This window comes from Geotrypetes seraphini, chromosome 10 (genome assembly GCF_902459505.1).
Source record: "Geotrypetes seraphini chromosome 10, aGeoSer1.1, whole genome shotgun sequence".
Taxonomy (NCBI): domain Eukaryota; kingdom Metazoa; phylum Chordata; class Amphibia; order Gymnophiona; family Dermophiidae; genus Geotrypetes; species Geotrypetes seraphini.
Window position 1 is genome coordinate 58,412,182 of NC_047093.1, and position 22,523 is coordinate 58,434,704.

The 22,523-nt window shown below is 43.4% G+C and overlaps 1 protein-coding gene across 7 annotated transcripts in view; it reads right to left on the reverse strand.

Annotated features, from left to right (window-relative positions):
* Positions 1-3,099: 3,099 nt before the first annotated feature.
* BRD3 (bromodomain containing 3) overlaps positions 3,100-22,523 on the reverse strand; it is a 134,177-nt gene continuing 114,753 nt past the window's right edge. For 6 of the 7 annotated variants that reach the window (XM_033960273.1, XM_033960278.1, XM_033960275.1 and 3 more), the window contains 4 exons: positions 20,657-20,916; positions 19,239-19,534; positions 11,893-12,021; positions 3,100-8,650 (listed from right to left, as the gene is read on the reverse strand). In XM_033960273.1, the coding sequence (XP_033816164.1) occupies positions 8,436-8,650; positions 11,893-12,021; positions 19,239-19,534; positions 20,657-20,916 (900 nt within the window). In that variant the 3' untranslated portion in view covers positions 3,100-8,435. The remainder of the gene's footprint in view (positions 8,651-11,892; positions 12,022-19,238; positions 19,535-20,656; positions 20,917-22,523) is intronic. The other variant, XM_033960280.1, reaches the window with a different exon arrangement.

Consider the following 22,523-nt stretch of genomic DNA (forward strand, 5'->3'; position numbering starts at 1 on the left):
AGGCCAAATGGCCCAGCTAGTCTGCTCATCCACAGTAACCATTACCTCTTTCTCTCTCTGAGAGATCCCACATGCCTATCTCAGGCCCTCTTGAATTCAGACACAGGCTCAGGAGTAATCTAAGGAAATATGTTTTTACAGAAAGAGTGATAGATGCGTGGAACAGTCTCCCAGAAGAGGTGGTGGAGACAGAGTATCACCTCTTAACTTCATCCTATGCCTTCTCATTGCAGTTTCCTTTCAAATGAAAGAGACTGAACTCATGCGCATTTACATTATGTAGACCACGCACCATTTTAGTAGCCTTCCTCTGTACTGACTCCATCCTTTTCCTTTCTCTTTTTGAAGGTGTGGCCTCCAGAACTGTACACAATATTTTAAACGAGGTCTCATCAAAGTCTTATACAGGGGCATCAATACATCCTTTTTCCTACTGGCCATACCTCTCCCTATGCAACCTAGCATCCTTCAAGCTTTCGCCGTCATCTTTTCAACCTGTTTGGCCACCTTAAGATCATCACATACAATCACATCCAAGTTCTGCTCTTCTGTTGTGCACACAAGTTCTTCACTCCCTAAACTGTACCATTCCCTCTGGTTTTTGCAGCCCAAATGCATGACCTTGCATTTCTTAGCATTAAACTTTAGCTGCAAAATTTCAGACCATTCTTCAAGCTTTGCCAGGTCTTCCTGTTATTCACACCATCCGGTGTGTCTATTGCAGATTTTGGTATCATCTGCAAAGAGGCAAATCTTACCCTTCAGCATTATAGTTTATAAAAATGTTAACAAGAACTGGCCCAAGAACATAATCTTGAGGTACACCACTGGTAACATCCCTTTCCTCAGAGCGATCTCCATTGATCACTATCCTCTGTTGCTTTCCACTTAACCAGTTCCTAACCCAGCCTGTCACTTTGGGACCCATCCCAAGGGCACTCAGTTTATTTATTAGACATCTGTGTGGAACACTCAAAGGCTTTGCTAAAATCTAAATACACATCTCATCTATGAGACAAACATGGTTATTTTTATTGCATAGGATTTTTTGGACCCCCAGTTTGCTTACAAAAAATAGATAATTCTAAATCTAATAGATGCTGGCATTGTCATATTAATATAGGGACTTTGGATCATCTGTTATATTTTTGTCCATTGATACTTAGTTTCTGGAAGTCAGTTTGGGGACAAATAAACCTTATTTTTGAATCATCTATCCCCTTATCATATGAGGCAATAATATGTGGTACACTACTTCATGTCAAACCTACTTTAGATAAATTTAAAAGTCGCCTTTTCATGATATTGACAGGAATAGGGGTTCAGCTGATTACTCATAATTGTAAAACTCATGATAGGATTAATTTTACTTTTTGGTGGGTAATGATGTGTACCACGTACAAGTATGAAAAGATGATGGCAGAACGTTTTGGGAATATTAAGTATTTTAAAGAGGTATGGAGTCCATTGACTAATTTTATTGTATTATAATTAAGGTCATGTTTCTTTCTTTTTTTCATTATATTCTTTGCACATCCAGGGAGGGTGGGTAATATATTTTGAAAAGTTTATTTATTTCACTATAATATTAAAATTATTTATATGTATTATTGCTCAAATAATAAGTTTAGAAGAGGAGAAATGATTGTTAAAGTAATAATTATATAGCTAATAGTGTGTTTTTGTGAAGTTTTTATGATATATCAATTGTATTACGCTATTGAAGTTTGAAAATCAATAAAGATTTACAAAATAAATACACCACATCTAGCACACGTCCTCTATTCAATTCTATGATCACCCAGTCAAAGAAATTGATCAGATTTGTCTGACAAGACCTACCTCTAGTGATCCATGTTGCCTCCAGTCCTGTAATCCACAGGATTCCAGAAACTTGACCATCCTCTGTTTTAAAAGTGTTTCCATTAATTTGCTTACCACAGAAGTCAGACTTACTGGTCTGTAATTCCCTACTTCTTTCTTACTTCCACTTTTGTGGAGAGGGACCACATCAGCCCTTCTCCAGTCCTCTAGTACCACTCCCGATTCTACAAACTCGTTGAAAAGGTCAGTCAGCAGAGCTACCAAAACTTCCCTAAGTTCCTTCAGCACCCTAGGATGTACACCATCAGGCCCCATCTCTGTCTACCTTTAGTCTAGCTAGCTCCTCACAAACACAACTCTTTGAAAATCGATAAAGGTCTAGTACTCCTCCATCCCTATTCACGTTTGTCTTCTGTGGTCCCGCTCCTGGCGCTTCACCCGTGAACACAGAACAGAAACATTTGTTAAGCAATTCGGCCTTTTCTTTATCAGCTTCTACATATTCCTCCACTTCACCTTTGAGTCTCACAATGCCACTTTTGCACTTCTTTCTATCACTAATATATCTAAAAACATGTCTTGTCTCTCCCTTTTTTACCATGTCGGCTATTTTTTCTTCCATTTGCGTCTTTGCTTTCCTGACTACACAACCAGCCTCTCTTAACTTTTACAGATATTTTTGCCTGTCTTCCTCTTTCTGCGATCTTTTGTAGTTTATGAAAGCTAACCTCTTATTCCTTACCTTCTCAGCTACTACTTTTCAGAACCAAAGCGGCCTTCTTTTCCTCTTACTTACTTGCCTCACAAAAAGGTTTGTCGCCCTTACAATCGCTCCTTTCAGTTTTGCCCACCGCATTTACACTCCTTCCAGACTTTCCCATCCAGACAATAATTCCTTGACGTAAACCACTATCCGAACAAAGTTAGTTTTTTATAGCCTGGTATAACTGCATCCCAGTCATGGTTCTCTTTGAACCATGTCTCTGTGATCGCCACTATATTCAACTCCTCTTCTTCCATCAGATTCTAGATCCAGAATCCCTGGTAATTTCCAGGCATTCAGGGATATCGTCATGTGGACAGTAACATGAAGGACACAATGCTAGTGAAATGTGGTGCAATGTATAGTTAACCTTAACTCTCATTTTGGTCACTCAGATCAATAACAATACATATACATTCTCACCGTTCTACTATAGGCCATTTCCTTTGAAGTCTGTGGTGAAAAAGCTGCACAGACTTATGGATGTAAGTGTATATACACAGACACAGTGGTATTCACATTTGTTATTTATTATGAAAACAAAACAACAGCCCTAGGTGAAGGGCCCATGATTACCAGAACATCAAAGATTACTTTCTACCTTTATTCTTTTTCTTCTGTTGAGGCCAGCATTTGCAATAAACAAGCTAAACTACTTACATTTACTCATTTTCAATAACTGACATTTACAGGAATTACTATAAACAGCACTAAAAAGTTTTAAGAAAAAGTTACAGTAAACTTGCATGCACATCATACAGAAAAGTAACAGTTTAAATATAAAAAAGAAAAAACTGTCTAGAAGTGTTATGTATCGGGGAACAGCACTGTGTGCACCAAATCTTGTATGGTTTAGTTACATTGATTTCATTTTTATTTTATTTTATTTTTTTTACAATGTTCAAGATGACATGAAACAGTCTTCCACATTTAAGTGCCCTTGTTATGTTTTCTTGGTTGCTGGTTTATGATATCCTCAAGGGTGTCTCAAAGCTGTCTCTTAAAATTAAATTGCACCCCACATCCCATTGTATTTTCACACAATGCACAATGAATATGCATGAGGTAAGTTTACATACATTAGAAACTGGATAGGCAGAACTATTGCATGCATATTCTTTGTGGAGAGCCTGAAAACCAGAGCGTGTTTGGGAAGCCCCATTTTAAATGTATTTGTGCTATATCCATATCTGCCTTGCTTGCTCCTTTTTACACAGCCAAATGGTTCATATCAACTGGGCTAATGTGTCTAGCTAAAGTCCTTCTCTTTCACTGACGCCTGCAGATGCAGCAATTGGATCAAATGAGGTTAAAAAGAATGCCTTCAAATGATACAACTGAGAAGCCGTACAATACAGGGACCAAAGAGAGAAAGATAACACAGTAGGTAAAAGTATTATATTAAAAGGAGGGTCTCATAAAGAGTTACTGCTTTTCTGTCTTTTTTACCCTGCAATTTAATTTTTTTTTCTTTTTAGCTGGACAGCACAAAGTAGAGGAGTATTTCTTATCGCCTTAAAGATATGTAAATACAGAAAAAAAAATGCATGGTACAATTTACAAGTAAGAATGCTGTTACCATAAGGGTTCTACTGAAACTCACAGCCTGCCCCCACAACCTCTCAGCTAACTGGAACGCTTGATTACATTGTGTGTTAAAAAAAAGTCTTCCCATCATTACAAAAATCAACATTCTTGGCACCCAACCAGTTCCATTTTACTATTAGAATCACTTTATCTTTAAATAAAAATTAAACCCAGACAGATTATTACTTGCAGAACTATTTAATTCAAACTAGGGTTATTATGGGGGTTTTTCCTAGTAAAGAAGGAAAAAGGGGAAACCACCACACTTTGGATGTATGTGGCCCTTGATTCGTTTTCTGCAGTTCTGAATGGAAGCTAGAACCAGCATTTTTACTCCACCTCCTCCCTGCCACTGTAACGCTGACTGCTTTGCTGATCTTATGGGAGTAGGTCTGGTGAAGGTGGGTCTAGTGGAGGATCGGCTTGGAGTGCTGACATTTATACTTCAGCTGGATTAGGAAAACATGGTGCATGCTGGAAACAAAATATCGATCTGCTCATCCATACAAAAGATTATATTAAAATAGAATCATTTTAAAAATAAACAATAAACACTCTTAAATTATACACACATGCGGCAATTATTAGGGAATAGACTGAGTTACACACATGCTCTGTACTTTCTCGTGAAATAACAGGGAAGCATTTTTAGTTTTGGTTTGTTTGTTTTTTCTTTAATATTCAACATAAGCATACTGGCTGTACAAAGGGGAGTAGTTGTGGTCTCCTCCTCCCAGAACAGGTGTTTATGACTGCAGTATAACATGGCCAGGCTAGAGTATCCCCCACTTCCCACCCTACTAAGCTTCTTACAACTGCACAACATTAGAAGAGCACAGGGGCACAGAAATGAGAACTTCTGATAACCCTATTGCGGAAACAGTCCCTTTAGTTTATGGCTGACCTCTTATCTCAAAATGCATTTCACAAGCAAGACTCTTGGAATAGAACCTGTGGAGCAGATGGAGGTGAGAGAGCAGCCAGAGAAAGGGGGAAACCCAGTCACCCCTCACTTAGGTAGTTTTTTCATTCTTTATAAAAATATTGGGTTTTTTTTAAAAATACAAACTTAGCAATGAGAGCTGGGCAAATGATTTACTCCAGCCCTAATGCTTTGTCTTTCAGCTATGTTCAACTGCAGTTTAACCTCAATGAGATTCACAATGCCTGGATTAAAATAAAGAGGACTTTTTAAGTCCAATTACAACAAATATTCTTCAAGCAGTGAACATGTCAGATAAAACAACCTTGGGACAGAGTACAGAAGTTTGAAAATCTGAGCTAAAACCACAATCAATTGAAACCAAGCACTTTAAAATTGTAAACAAAATTGGAAAAAAAGTTAACAGGTACAAAAATATTTATTTATTTTTTTTTTTACAAAAAGGGCTAATTATTTACTGGTGTGAAAGACACAACCTAGATCAGATTTGCCTGGCTTTGAGTCACCAGGGTGCCTACTCAGTATCACCTATGCCTAATCAACCTTTCCACTATTAGCCTTTAAGTGGATGCATATATCTACAAGACAGAGGGATAGAACTGACAGAGGGCTCTGCCAAATAAAAACACAGAGGGAGCCCTCGAATAAAATGAAGCTTCATTAAAGAATTCTACAGGGGCCTATTGGCTTCTGAATTTTGTGGGGTTTTGTAGTCCTCACACTGACTTCAGAGAAGGCTAGATATAAAAATTTACCTTTCACAAATTGTTATAAGCACCAGAGAAACTCCCATACAGTCCTAGTGTGACTAACAATACCCAAATCAGTCTTGGCTGCATATTTAAAATAAATAAGACACTTTCCCCCAAAGGAACTCCCCATGCTCCATCTGCCATTTATATAACAATCTAGGCTACATTTCCCAGAATGTGATTGGAACTGGGAGGATTTCAGTAACCCAGTTTGTTTGGTTTTTTTAAATGGAGCTTGTATTACATGAGAATCATCTGCTGCCTTCATGCTCTTAATGGTTTATTAAGCATGACTCAGATCCTGTGAAGCATCATCATCTACTAAAGTTTAAAAAAGCTGCACATAGTGTCGGGGGATAAAAACAAAAACATAACATTCTGTTAAACTCTGTATATTATTTTTTTTTCTTTCTTCTTTACAATAAAAAATCGAGACGTCAATTTACTATACAATTGCTCTTATCCCTCATTGAAAACATCTGGGTTATAAAGAAATCTGCAGCTGCTGGGATTCCCTAAAACCATTAAAAAAGATTTGTGGTAAATACAACAAAAATTATATTAAAAACAATAGACATTTATATGCATTGCAGCTGGAAGGAAGCCTAGATCTGTGAGTTTACAGACAACTGTACACACAAAAAAGAGAAACCAAAAGAAAAAATTATATATATATATATATATATATATTTATATATATCTATATGAGTACACAAAGAAAGGTGTCAGCACCTACCTGATGTAGACAACCTTGTGCACTGCAGCACCAGTAGGTAAAAGTGTTATATTAAAAGAAGGGTCTCAAGAAAGGGTTACTTACCCCTTTTCTGTCTTTTTTTTTTTACCCTGCAATTTTTTTTTATTTTTTTTTTTAATTATTATTTTTTTTTAGCTGATTTATGCAGTTAAAAATATCCCCAAAACAACAAAAAATCTTATCATATGATGTTAATAAATAAAGTATTTATATATACATGAAATCGGGGACAATGGTACTGGAATGTTTTACAATGAGGCAAGTTAAATGTCAGGCTGAACTGGTAACAGAAAAAAATCGCTGAGCTTTACAAAATGCCAGTTTGCTTTATTAATTTTCTTTTTCTCTTGCCTTTTCTTTTGAGGTAAGTTTTCAGCACTTGCAACTGCACAGCACAGGAGCTGAGTTTGTTCCTTTTCAGGCAACATCACAGAGGAAAAGTTCCAACATCTGTTTCTAGTCTCTGCTTGGCTGGTTTCTTTAAGCTGCAGCGCCTCTTTTCTGAATCCCAATACAAAACCCCTTCACTGATGAAAGCTACATTTGTAGAAATCTGCCATTTATGTGTTTTTGAATAAGACTGGACAAAAGTTAAAGGAACAGCACTGATATGTTTAACAGTAAAGCAGCACTTTCATACAGCTGATTCAATAATCAAAAGATATTGACTGGGATTTTCCAATGGTGAATAGCACTAGCATTAAACCCTACACATCCTTCTTAGTTAAAAACTTTTTTTTTTTTTAATTTTACAATTTGAGGTTAGAGGATTTAGCTCAGTCTGTTCCCTGGTGCTGTATTGCCAGGCAATTTTTTTGACTGGCTTCTGCAGTGTGTTGAATGACTCTTTCTTCCCCCAAATTACAAACAAAATAATCACCCAGGTAAAAGTTATTTTCCCTTTGGCAGGGTGCATAGCATTATGTTTTTGAATGGGTGAACATTTTCAACATAGCCAATACTGAAGTTGACTATGACAAAAGCGCTGGTTGAAAAAGAAATCTGTAGGCATCCCCCATTGCACAACATCCTGGTGGTTAGTACATATATGCAAGAATTCTCAGCACAGATTCAGGTGTAAGTAGTCCACTCACTGCTTTTAGATATGACTAAATCACTCCCCTGCACCTCAAAACAGGTTAGTAAAAGAATCAAAATGGATTGCAAACAGACAGAATATGTATGACATAAACCAATCCAAATTTGGCTTGCATAATGCTCTTTCAAAAGTGACTGGGATACAGGGCAATGCCAGAGCATCAGCTTAATTAATGCAAAAATAAAAGACTATGTGACAGTAAAAAAAATATATAAAATGTATAATAAAGTACTTGCCATGTACTTCTGAATATTACACAAAAGATTCAGGTCCACTAAGGCTAAGGACCCAGGTTTTAATAAGTAAGTTTGTGACTAGTTTAAAAGTCAGCATCTTTCCAAGTCAGTATCATTGCGTGGAAAGATTTTATCAAATTCCAAAAAATAGGATGGAACAAGCTATACCAAGTAGAAAAGGGTCTTTTTAAAAAAAATCCAAGACACTTTCTACTCCTAACTGCAAGGCTGTGCATGTGTCAGGATATTGTGCACTGCTGAGGGAGGCTTGCATTTCTTTCTCCATTTGGAACAAATTATTTAAAAACTTTTTAGTTAAATCCTTCACTTAAGTTATGTGGACTCTGAGGCCTTGTGCACAGTTTTATGCTAAGACCTGGGAACCAAACTGGAAGATTTTCTATTTTTAATAATACTGAATTAAAAATAAGGGGCAGAAAGAAGAACACACTGAGTGGACAGAAGGATAGTATATTAGAAGGGGGATACTGCAGGGTGGTGCTGTGTGCCATCTCCATTGTTAAGTGTCCAGAATTTATTCGGAATCGCTACTGTCGGAGCTGGATCCACTGGAGCTGCTGCTTCCAGATTCAGATGAGCTGCTGCTGCTGAGGCGGGATGGGCCGCCAGCAGGGTTAGAGCCGGACTTTTCTGCAGGGGTGAGATAGAGAGGGAATCACCAACAGGGGCTGCAATTTTAAAACACATCCAGTGGAAGGTTTGAGATCAACAGGATGACAACAGATGCCACAAAATTTCTCAAACAGGGCATATTTTACAAATATTAAACCCAAACAGAAGTAGCCTAAAAATGGTTAGTGTGGTGGCCTGAGAACCAGGGGAATCAGTTCAATTTCCACTGTGGCTTCTTTTGACCCTGGGCAAGTCAGTCAACCCTCCATTGCTCCAGGTACAAAAATTTATACTGTGAGCCTCTAGGGACAGAGAAACTACTCATATATATGTAAACTGCTTTGGTAGTTCTACAGAAAGGCAGAATATCAAGAATCTAATAAACAAATTAACAGCGTTATGCCCTAAACAGAAAATGGGAAAAAGCCCACAAATGCTCAGATGGCGTACAGAAAAATCTTTAATGCAAAAAAAGTGAGCTGAACATGGAAAACATCAGTGCCCTAATGGATGCTGCACCCATCTTGTTAAATGGATTCTGGCCATATTTCAGTTTGGGGCTGATCGGGGCAGGTAAGGTCAAACTTTGTCATCACAATTTTCTTTAATTAAAGAGCACTTCCATGACTGAGCCTTTGCCTGCCAGTTGCTCTATACCTGAGGGCTATGCCTACTGCCCCATCTTAATTAAAGAATCCTTTCCATGTCTGAGCTTTGCCTCTCAATTGCCTTAGTTGCATATATGTGGGGGCTATTACTGCTGCCCTATCCTGGATTTCCTTTGCGCTACATTTTTTTTCCCCCAAGACCTAAGCAATGCAGACACACAAGCCAAGTGCCCTGTCAATATATTTTTGGACAGACATTGTGTATTCTGGCTTTCCCTCTCTCCTGACTGAACCACCAATGTATGAACTTTCTTTCACACATTTCTTCTTTGTAACATGTACTCTAGATCAATGTTTCTCAACTCAGTCCTGGAGTATCCCCTTACCAGTCAGGTTTTCAGGATATCTACAATGAATATGCATAAACTTGATTTGCATACATTGCCTCCATTATATGCAAATTTCTTTCATGCATACTCATTATGGATATCATGAAAACCTGACTGGTAAGGGGATACTCCAGGATTGAGTTGAGTTGCTCTACATGAAAAGGCATCAAATGAGTATCAGCTAATAATGAGGTGAATACAAAGTTGCATACACGTAAAAAGTCCATTAGCTCATTCAAACTGAGGAGCCTAATTACTAAAGGCTTTCTCCCTTTTTGTGTCTGTAGGGAAATGCATAATAAACATGACCCTACTGCAGTGGTCCCCAACCCTGTCCTGGAGGACCCCCAGACAAATCGGGTTTTCAGGATAGCCCTAATAAATATGCATTAGAGAAATCTACATATAATGGAGGTGCCAGGCATGCAAATCTGCTCCATGCATATTCATTAGGGCTATCTTGAAAACCCGACTTGTCTGGTGGTCCTCCAGGACAGGGTTGGGGACCACTGCCCTACTGTACCTGAATTTTTAACTTATACTGAAAGGTGAATGATTACCGTATTTTCGCGGATATAACGCGCGCGCTATACGCGTTTTTACGTACCGCGCATACCCCTCGCGCGTTATATGCGTGAGCGCGGTATACAAAAGTTTTTAAACATAGTTCCCACCCCGCCCGACGCCCGATTCACCCCCCCAGCAGGACCGCTCGCACCCCTACCCCGAACGACCGCTCGCACGCGCTCCCACCCGCACCCGCATCCACGATCGGAGCAAGAGGGAGCCCAAGCCCTCTTGCCCGGCCGACTCCCCGACGTCCGATACATCCCCCCCCCCCGGCAGGACCACTCGCACCCCCACCCCGAAGGACCGCCGACTTCCCGACAATATCGGGCCAGAAGGGAGCCCAAACCCTCCTGGCCACGGCGACCCCCTAACCCCACCCCGCACCACATTACGGGCAGGAGGGATCCCAGGCCCTCCTGCCCTCGACGCAAACCCCCCCCCCCCCCCCCCAACGACCGCCCCCCCCAAGAACCTCCGACCGCCCCCCCAGCCGACCCGCGACCCCCCTGGCCGACCCCCACGACCCCCCCACCCCCTTCCCCGTACCTTTGGTAGTTGGCCGGACAGACGGGAGCCAAACCCGCCTGTCCGGCAGGCAGCCAACGAAGGAATGAGGCCGGATTGGCCCATCCGTCCTAAAGCTCCGCCTACTGGTGGGGCCTAAGGCGCGTGGGCCAATCAGAATAGGCCTTGGAGCCTTAGGTCCCACCTGGGGGCGCGGCCTGAGGCACATGGGCCCAACCCAACCATGTGCCTCAGGCCGCGCCCCCAGGTGGGACCTAAGGCTCCAGGGCCTATTCTGATTGGCCCACGCGCCTTAGGCCCCACCAGTAGGCGGAGCTTTAGGACGGATGGGCCAATCCGGCCTCATTCCTTCATTGGCTGCCTGCCGGACAGGCGGGTTTGGCTCCCGTCTGTCCGGCCAACTACCAAAGGTACGGGGAAGGGGTGTGGGGGGGTCGTGGGGGTCGGCCAGGGGGGTCGCGGGTCGGCTGGGGGGGCGGTCGGAGGTTCTTGGGGGGGGCTGTCGTTGGGGGGGGGAGGGGGGTTTGCGTCGAGGGCAGGAGGGCCTGGGATCCCTCCTGCCCGTAATGCAGTGCGGGGTGGGGTTAGGGGGTCGCCGTAGCCAGGAGGGTTTGGGCTCCCTTCTGGCCCAACTACACAAAGGTACGGGGAAGGCGGGTGGGGGTGTCGTGGGGGTCGGCCAGGGGGGTCGCGGGTCGGCTGGGGGACGGGCGGAGGTTCTTGGGGGGGGCGGTCGTTGGGGGGAGGGGGTTTGCGTCGAGGGCAGGAGGGCCTGGGATCCCTCCTGCCCGTAATGTAGTGCGGGGTGGGGTTAGGGGGTCGCCGTGGCCAGGAGGGTTTGGGCTTCCTCCTGGCCCGATATTGTTGGGGAGTCGGCGGTCCTTCGGGGTGGGGGTGCGAGTGGTCCTGCCGGGGGGGGGATGTATCGGACGTTGGGGGGGGGCATCAGGCTTTCAGGATGGGGACAGACCTTCAAGGGGGGACAGGACTTCAAGGGGGGACAGCGCACGGAAAGTCAGGGCGGGCGAAAGGAGCGTCGGGCATCATGCGCGGTATACCCGTGAGCGCGGTATACAAAAGTTTTTGTACATATCATCGTGATTTCTGCGCGCTATACCCGTGTGCGCGTTTTACACGGGTGCGCGTTATATCCGCGAAAATACGGTAAATCTAAAATGAAAATTAAAGAGCTGCTTCAAGGCCTACCTTTTTTAGGAGGTTTCTTGTTGTTATTCAACTGCCCACTGACGTCTTGTAACCGTTTTTCCAATTCTTTCTTCTTTTCCTGAGCTAGCTCCTCTTTCGATTTTGCAGCTTGCTTTTTCCCACTTGCAGCTAGGAACAAACAAGCATACTAAGCACACACACTGAGAAATGATTGCAAGACGTGCCATGTAGAAATACCAAAGCCTACTTTCCAGGACTTGTATCCGTACACAGATCTGCATGTATATTAAGTCTAAAATAATGCACGACACCCTCAAAAGCTGATATGCACAGAAAACAAAGAACAATTCTTGGTGGGGCACACACAGACAGGGTGATTTCATAAGCCTTTTCCTCTTTGGAAAGTAGGCTATACAACTTAGCGGAATGCAGTTTTTTGAGGGATTGATACATTCTTGACTGAATAATAAACATTAAAGGTCTCAGAACGTTAATTAACAACATGAATTGTTGTTGCTAAAACATTCCTTAGCATTAAATGGCTATGGAGAACTGGTTGCGATTTAATAGCCAAATGCTAAATATTAATGCTTGCGTGGTCAACGCTATTTTACCAGAGAAGCAGGGAAGTATGCTACCATGTTTCTTTCACTGGTATTTAGGAATGAGTTGGATGAGCCTTACTAGTCCCCATCTGACACCATACACTACTTCTGTTTCTCAGTTACACTCATTTAGGTGCTTCTTCCAATACAATACTGGCATGAAGAAAGGAGCAGTTTCTTACCTGTAATGTCAACAGGCTGGATAATACAGGCACATATTTGGTGACTGCTTAGCAGAAGCTTGCCTATTCTATTTAGGCAATGCAGCTGGTAACTCAGGTAGTTCACCAAGTTAGTGGTTAAAAGAATGATGCTCAAGGAAAAAAAAAAAAAGATTCTGAAGAATAGACTGTCCAAAGGTGCTGTCTGAGTTATCAAGGTATTAATATTTAGTAAAAATGTAAAAAGCAGTCCATGTTACTGCCTTATGTATATCCATTATGGAAGGGGCTCTCAGGCTGGTTATGGAGGTTGCTTTGGCTCATACCTGATGCACTCCAATCTGCTCTATTAATGGCATGTCTGCTTGAAGATAGTAAAGATTGATGCACTTCACTTTTCCAATTTGATTGCATGTGCTTGGTAACCCATGTCCCAAATGGAAAGGATCAAAAAAGAGATAGAGTTGGGAACCAAAGAGGTCCAACAGTGTAGATCTGCAGCCCATTAAGTGTAGAGTTGCTTCTCCTAGATGAAAATGTGGCTTTGAGAACAATGTCTGGAGAACCATATTTTGACTGATGTGGAAGGTAGAGAAACTTTGGCGAGATGCATAGACTACTACGATTTTGGGTAGAAATGCACATATATATATGCATTTCTACCCAAAATCGTACTATATATATATATATAGTGGGGGGGGCGGTGGGGGGGGATAGTGTATAACAGCTTGCAGCTCACTGATCCTTTCAGCACAAGTAAGAAAATATTAGGTCTTACCTGATAATTTTCTTTCCATTTGTCCTTCACAATATTCCATATCAGTGGCATAGTTATGTCTATCAACCATCAGGTAGAGATAGAAACAACGAAGAGCTGTCCTAATTTAGGTCCCTTCTGACATCACAGCTTCTCAGTATTTTTCAGAAATGATCAGAGGGAACTCAGGAATCCAGAGCCAGGCAACACGTGCAATCAACCCCTGCCCTGATTTGAACACCTCAATTTTTTTTTTTAACTTATTTGGAAAGACAGCTGAGTAACTCTTCCCAGTGAAAGATCGAACACTCCAGCAACCCTAGACCCACAGAAGGAGGACTCTGGAATAGTGGGAAGGACTAATGGAAAATTATTAGGTAAGACTTAATTTCTCCTTCCATAGTGTCCTTCCTACTATTCCAGACCAGTGGGATGTTCCCAAGCAGACCTCATCAAGGAAGAGTAACAGGAGCTGCCACCCGAAACACCAACACCACAAATCATGTGTCTGAACAAGGTGCCACATCAATCTGGCAATGCCTGACAAAGGAATAGATAGACGACCAAGTGGATGCTCTACAGATCTCAACTAGCGACAAGAGAACCACCTCCACCCATGAAGATGACAGGGGCCTTGTGGAATGAGTCTTTAACACAGATATGCCGAAACTAAAGCCTCCTTTATCGAACATGCAACTGTGGCCCAATTTGCAACTGTGGCCAATCCTCTCTGCTGGCCAGCAAACAACACAAATAACTGATCAGACCTACAGAATGCACTGGTCAACTTGAGGTCCTGCTGGCGAATCTGGCAGACATCCAACAACCTGAGGCTCTCAAACTGAGTACCCGAATCCTCCCTATGAAAAGAGGGTAGCTCTACTGACTGATTAAGGTGAAACACCGAATAGAAAGGGACTGGCCACAATGACACCCCTGCCTCTGTAAACCACAGGAAAGTCTCTCTACACAACAAGACTTGAATTCCTCCTCGCTGAGGCTATAGCACTAGAAAGACTGCCTTAGTCATCAGGTCTTTGAGCGACGCCACATGCAACAGATCATAAGGGGCTTTCTGTAAGGCTCCAAGTACCAAGTTTAGGTTCCACTCTGGATACACATGCCTGAGAGGTGGTTAAAACCGACCCTTTCAGAAAATGCACAACATCCAGGTGAGCCACTAAGGAGGAGTTTTGCATTCACCCATGAAAGCAAGCCAAAACTGCTACCTGAAAATTGAGAGAACAGAGTGCTAACCTCTCGTCCACATCTCTGAAGAAACAACAGGATCTGAGAAACCAAAGCAGAAAACTGAGACACAGCACACTCCGCACACCACACCTCAAAAGTTTTCCACACCCTAGCATACATGGCAGACGTAGAACGTTTCTGGGCTTGCAACAACACAATCATGGACTCAATCTTGACCTCTCAAGGGCCATGCAGTAAGAACAAAGGGGGACAGATCCTCCATTAGCACTGGTCCTTGTCAGAGCAGGCCCCATAATTGCAGAAGGGGTTAAGGCTGTCTGTCCAGGAGGCAGATCAGGTCTGCATACCACGGTCTCCAGAGCCAATCCAGAGCCACGACGATGACCAGCCCCTGATGGTAAGCTACCCTTATGAGTACACGACCCATCATGGGCCATGATGGAAACATGCACAGCATGGAATCGTCAGCCAGGGTAACAGAAGAGCACTCACCTCCCTACTGCTCGGCTCTCTCCATCGACTAAAGAGTCAACCTTGACATTGATCCTGGTAGCCATCAGGACCAGACTTGATGGCTGAAATGTCAGTTTCTACCCGACAAAGACACAGCGAGACCCAGAAACATAGAAACATAGAAATAGACGGCAGATAAGGGCCCACGGCCCATCTAGTCTGCCCACCTTAATGTCCCTCCCCTACCTTTGCCCTGTGAATAGATCCCATGTGCCGATCCCATTTGGCCTTAAAATCAGGCACGCTGCTGGCCTCAATTACCTGTAGTGGAAGACTATTCCAGCGATCAACCACTCTTTCAGTGAAAAAGAATTTCCTGGTGTCACCTCGTAGTTTCCCGCCCCTGATTTTCAACGGATGCCCTCTTGTTGTTGTGGAACCCTTGAAAAAGAAGATATCTTCCTCCGCCTCGATGCGGCCCGTAAGATACTTGAACGTCTCGATCATGTCCCCCCTCTCTCTGCACTCCTCGAGCGAGTATAGCTGTAATTTGTCAAGCCGTTTTTCGTATGGTAGATCCTTGAGTCCCGAGACCATCCGGGTGGCCATTCTTTGCACCGACTCCAGTCTCAGCACATCCTTGCGATAATGCGGCCTCCAGAATTGCACACAGTATTCCAGGTGGGGCCTCACCATGGATCTATACAATGGCATAATGACTTCCGCCTTACGACTGACGAAACCCCTTCGTATGCAGCCCATGATTTGTCTTGCCTTGGACGAAGCCTGCTCCACTTGATTGGCAGACTTCATGTCCTCACTGACGATTACCCCCAAGTCTCGTTCTGCTACCGTTTTTGCTAGGATCTCGCCATTAAGGGTATAAGACTTGCATGGATTCTGGCTGCCCAGGTGCATAACTTTGCATTTTTTGGCATTGAAGTTGAGTTGCCATGTCCTAGACCATCGCTCCAGTAGGAGTAGGTCGTGCATCATGTTGTCGGGCACTGAATCTTCGTCTGTTGTGCATTTGCCCACTACATTACTCAGTTTGGCGTCATCGGCGAATAATGTTATTTTACCTCGAAGCCCTTCTGCCAAGTCTCTTATAAAGATGTTGAATAGGATTGGGCCCAAGACTGAGCCCTGTGGTACTCCACTAATCACCTCCGTCATTTCGGAGGGGGTGCCGTTCACCACCACCCTTTGGAGCCTACCTCCAAGCCAGCTCCCAACCCATTTCGTCAATGTGTTACCTAATCCTATAGAACTCATCTTGCTCAGTAACCTGCGGTGTGGTATGCTATCGAATGCTTTGCTAAAGTCCAGGTACACGATGTCCAGGGACTCCCCAATATCCAGCTTCCCCGTTACCCAGTCAAAGAAGCTGATCAGGTCCAGGCTTGGTTGGCCCCAGCGCTGAACTATGAGCTAGAAGGCATCATCCGTCAGCTCCCACTCCCCTGGATCCAGAGCATTGCATCCGAGAATGTCAGCCTGAATGTTGAGGGATCCTGCAATGTGAGCCACTGACAAATAAAGATGATTCTCTGCCCACTCCATGAGGAGAGCCACCTCGTCTGCCAACCACAGATCCCTTCTTGCCTGTTGACTTAGGCAACTGTCGTCACACTATCTGATAACACTCAAACCAGAGTCCGCCCCAGAATGTGAACAAACTAACAGAGACAAGCAAATCGCCCACAGCTCCAACAGATTGATGGGCCAAGATGCTTCCACAGGAGATGGAGAGAGGAGTGAACCAGCCTCATCTCATTGAGCACTGCAGGCCGGGGCAGGAGACTTTGCCTACCCACCTGCCTCTTGTCTGCTTACTCGGAAAATGGAACCTCAGACTAGACTGCTGCTGTTTGGGCCTGTAGAGCTTACTCGCTCGAAAGTGCACTCTAGAGAAAGAAGAGTCCAAATGCGATGAGCCCCATCACCTATCTTCCGGCAAATACTGTGGTTTGGCCTTCCCCAACTCCTTGATCAGAATCATGAGATCTCCAAAAAGAGTCTTACCCCAGCCATAAATTAGATGCAGCATCTGCTGCCCCATTTCTCTGCCAAAGGTGCCTCCGGGCCACCACTGCAAGGGAAATACCCCTAGAAAAAGCCCAGAGCATGTTATAAATTCCATCTGTCAGATAGGCCAGACCGACCTCCATCTGCATAGAGAGAGATGAGTCTGAACCCAGTATCTGCTGGAGCCATTGCAAGCACGCTCTAGTCATGAAGAAAGAGTATACCGATGTCTGTAGACCTAACACTACCACCTTGAAGGCCTGTTTTAGGGCATGCTCAATTTCATATCCTTCAGGTCTTTGATAACAGTACTCCATTCTACCTTTGTAATCATGGAGACCAAGGAATCCACCATCAGTACCTGGACCCCTCTTTAATCTTCAGTAAGAGGGGGTAGAGCTGAGCCATAGCTTGGCCCACCTCCAGGCCTATATCTGGCATCTGCCACTCTGCAGAAATAAGGTCCTAGATATCCTGATGCATGAGAAAGGCCTTGGGTGGACCCTGCAGGCCACTCATCACCAAAGACTTCTGAGGAGCAGCGACAGAAGGGTCATCAATCAATAGCGCCGCCAACACCTCAAAAATGAGAGACCCCCAGATCTTCCTTCTGGAACAGGGTCATTGCCTTCCTCAGGGGGAAGTTCCCCATCCTCTAAAGACTCCAGAAAAACTCCTATGAACAGGAGGCGGCGGATGGCGGTGAAGGAGGTGAAGATGGCGATGCATCCCTGTCACCATCCCCCAGAAGGCTCACCCGGTGAAGTTTAGGAGCCAGAGGCACCACCTGCATGACCAGCGGGCTAGCAGTCAAATAACCTGAAACTCCTGCCAGAGTCAGAGCCCTCCCTGCAACAAAGGAGGATCTGAAGCAGAAGGATCCAAGGCTCTCATCTGAGCCTGCTTCATGAAGAAGGCCTGATACAAAATTGGCACAAGCTCTGGGAAAAACATGGACCCCTGCCAAAAAACATACATAGTATATAGTAAATGACAGCAGACAAAGACCCGAATAATCCATTCAGTCTGCCCAACCATACACTCTCTATAAATTAATGATTTAATTGTTCTTTTTCTTAGATATTTCTGGGCCAGAAACCCATAGCTCTGCCCGGTATTGTGCTTAGATTCCATCTACTGGAGTCTCTGTCAAAGCTCACTTCAACCCATCTAAACCATCCCAGCCGTCAATGCCCTCCCCAGCCCATTCTCAACTGAATGGCCATATATGGGACACAGACCGTGCAAATTTGCCTAGTACTGGCCTTAGTTCTTCAATATATACCATTATTTTCTGATTAGAGATCCTCTGTGTTGATCCCATGCTTTTTTTTTTTAACTCTGTCACAGTTTTCCTCCCTTGAGAGCGCATTCCAGGCATCAACCACCCTCTCCGTATAGAAGAATTTCCTAACATTACTCTTGAGTCTACCACCCCTCAGTTTCAGAATATACCCTCTGGTTTTATCATTTTACTTTCTCTGGAAAAGATTTTGTTCAATGTTAATACTTTTCAAATATTTGAACATCTGAATCATATCGCCCCTGTCCCTCCTTTCCTCTAGGGTATACATATTCAGGGCTTCCAATCTCTCCTACCTATGTCTTTTGGTGCAAACCTCCTACCATTTTCATTGCCTTTCTCTGGACTGAAACTTCTGAAGACTACATTATTTGTAGAAGCGTGTCAATAAATGTCTTTTCAGTGCTATGAATGTTTTTGTATTGATACGCTGTCGAGTACTGTAAAATATGCCTGATATGAAGGAACTGCTGTTATTGGTTGAATAATATGTGCTGTATGTTTCTTATTTTTATATGATTGTTTTGTTTGTAAAACTGCCTAGTGGTTAAGAAATCTTTTAAATAAATAAATAAGTCTTCTTATATCCTTTGCCAGATATGGTCTCCAAAATTGAACACAATACTCCAAGTGGGGCCTCATCAATGACCTGTATAGGGGCATCAACACCTTCTTTCTTCTACTGGTTACGCCTCTCTCTATACAGCCTAGCATCCTTCTGGCAACAGCCACCGCCTTGTCACACTGTTTCTTTGCCTTTAGATCTTTGGACACTATCACCCCAAGGTCCCTCTCCCCATCTGTGCATATCAGTTTTGGAAAGGCTGAGAAGGCAGGGAAGGGAAAGTTTGCACACAGTTACTTACAAATTGGTTTTCTCTGTTTCTTTTGTAAACATGACTTGACATATCTCTCCAGTTCTCGTAACGTAGTGGGTTTCAAGGTCTCAAAATCTATTTCTATCTCATCAGGGTTAGAATCCCGGAGGGAAGGTTCACGTGATTGGATGATGTGCACCACCCTGCCTAGTTTCTCTCCTGGGAGCCGGTTGATGTCCAGGCTGAGCTGCCGTTTCTCATCATAAGTCATCGGCAAACCTTCTTCTTCCTCATCTGAGTCATAGTTGGGTGCAGATGGCTGTTTGCTTCCTTTCTTAGGCTGCCTGAGTGTGATATAAAAAAATAAAATAAAAATAGTTGATAACTTTACAAATTCATGCAGTGTAATTTTCCAAAAGTCCACACAACACATAATATATATGTATATATGCAAATATTATTATTCAGTTCTATACATTGTACCTTTCCATATGCGACTAGTCTCAGATATAAAATGATGGAAATGGCTGATTTTCCATGCCATGGGTCCATAAGCAGACTGAAAAGTTACATTTGAACTTGTAACTTTTGTATTTTTTGTTGTCATATAAAAGGATGGGGTTTGGACTGATGTATTACAAATTGTTTGTTCTAACAGAATTAATTAAAACCTCATATTTTGTTTTTGGATACTTTAGTCACATGATTATTAACTTCAGTTGTGATCACATACAAATGTAAATGTGAGCACCATAATGCTCAATGGCTCAGTCACTGGGACCCAAATAACAGTATGGGACTCTACTCACTACAGAGGTAATTCTAGAAAGGCTTTTTCAAGCATATATACCAGTATGCGCAACTTCCTATTCTAGTGCAAAGGGTACAGGAGACTTGACAAGTAGTTCTTTACCCCTACTCGCGAGTTTATGTAGAAGGAGTTAAATTTTCTTTGGCGTTACCTCCTAACAGAATCATACTTATATGGTAGATGCCTACATTGTAGGTGTCTCTAATGTAGACCAGGGTTTACCTTACCTACATCAAGGCATTTAATGTAGGTGCCTAGCAGGTCCTAACTTTAAAAAATGCCCCTGATCTGCCCCCCAACCATGCCTCCATGGTGTTAGTGCCTACCACCCAATTAACCTTCATTTTTTTTGTCATTATGAGGCTTTGTTAAAGCTCATTAATGACACCATTAACTCTAATTTTGAAACTGATTTTTATTGCTGTAAGCACCTACACGCTTTAGGCACCAATGAAAGCATTTCCCCCTTTGTTTATAAAGTGCGGATGTACATTTACATTGCTCCACACCCAAGTACACTGTTAAAAAAAAAAAAAAATTACCCTGTGGGCACAGGATGCAAGAGACCAAATCCTGACCAGTGCTTTTGGAGAAGGACAGTAGATAGGGGAATGAGAAGGACTTGCATGGAGTTGCATCTCCTTCATTAACATACCTGGTTGTTGTTGTCGTACTGTTTGCTTTCTTGACAGGTGCTTTCTTCTGCTGTGCTTGTTTGGGTGGTGGTGCCGCTTTGACCTTTTTCTCTTCTTCAACTTTCACTTTGTTCTTCTCCTTCTCTTTCTCCTTCTCTTTGTCTTTGTCTTTGTCTTTCTTTTTCTTTTCCTTTTCCTTTTCCTTCTTTTCTTTCTTTTTCTTTGGTTTGTTGACTGGTGCCTGTGATAAGGCCGCTAACTGTTCATGCACGGCTTTAAGCTGAGATTGGAGGGGGAGGGGGAGGGGGAAGAAAAAGGCACACAGAGGTGACTGTACCACTGGGTAGAAAGTCAGAGCAGCAGCAGCAGCACCATAACAATATTACTAGAGAATGACACAGTGGCGGTTTACCCGCGGCCACCGTGTTTAGCTGCGGGTAACCCACCGAAACGGGGAATGAAAAATATCAGTCGCTGCGGGGACGGGGACAAGGCCATTCATCGCCCCGTGGAGCGGGGCGGTGAATGGGATGGCAGTGGCGGTGACGGGGCGGTGAAAGGGATGGCAGTGACAGTGATGGGGCGGTGAAGGGAACGGCGGTGACGGGGCGGTGCAGAGGATGGTGGGCCGGGGACAGGGCGGTGACGGGGACAGATTTTTTCCCTGTGTCATTCTCTAAATATTACCACTATCAGAGAAAAAGAAGGAACAATAATCACCCTGTAGAAATCTGGACACCAACCCTGAAATACTACTACTGAGCAGAGAACCTGGGGGGAGGGGAGGGGGGAGGGAACAAGGGAACAGCAGCACCTGGACCTATCACAGGGCAGAAACGAGGGGGGGGGCTTCAGCTAGAGGCATAGCCAAATTTTGATGACAGGAGGAGCAGACTAGAGAATAACACTGAGAAAAAAAATTTGACCCTGTCCCCGCCCCATATCCATGAGCTCGGTCCCCGTCCCGTCCCTGCAAACCATCTGATCCCATCCATACAAGCCTCGAATAGTGCATTTTATATTGCACTTTTCTCTACAATTGTCATTTTATAAACATAAATAATACAGAGCAAGGATCAACAAAACCTATCTCCCCCCCTTCACAAATATCCCCTCCACTATCGAGAAAACTGAATAAGCCAAATTATTATAGAATGCAAAATAGAAAAATCATGCTAACAGAATACCGCAGTCACATAACAGGAATAGTGTTAGGGGAGTGCAACTAGGGCAACTGCCCCCTGGTCAGAGAGAGCCCTAAGCCAGCTGGAAGCTAAAGAAGCATGGTCTGAGCTTTGTAGTCCCCAGTTATGTCTAACACCAGCTCTAGCTGGATACATATTTCAACTCTGATATATTCTAATCACAAAATAGAAAATAAAATTATTTTTTTTCTACCTTTTGTTGTCTCTTCATTTTATTCTTCAAATCATGTTGTTCTCAGGTGCTGGTCAATGTTTTCTTTTGTCTTCTCTTAGGGTTTCCTGACATTTGATATGTCTTTTTTCTCCATGCTCACCATCCATTTTCTATCTCTGTGTATGTATTGTTCCCCAAGTTCAGCATCACCCTTCTTTTTGTCTCCTATAGGTCCCTTTCTAGTATTTCCCCTGTGCCCATCTCCCTGCCTTCATCATCTCACCATTCTATGATCCCTTCTACCCTCTCTATAGGGAATGGGGAAAGAGAGAGAGATCCAGGGTGCATCTCTCCACTCCCTCTACTGCCACATTCAACATTTCTCCCTCTCTCATCCCTTGGATCATGTGCAGCATTTTTCACCACCGCCCACCAGCCGCATACCCAACATTTCTCTTATCACCTTCTCCAGCACCATGCCATACTTCTCCATCCATCACTATGTCCAACATTCTTCCCCCTTGCATC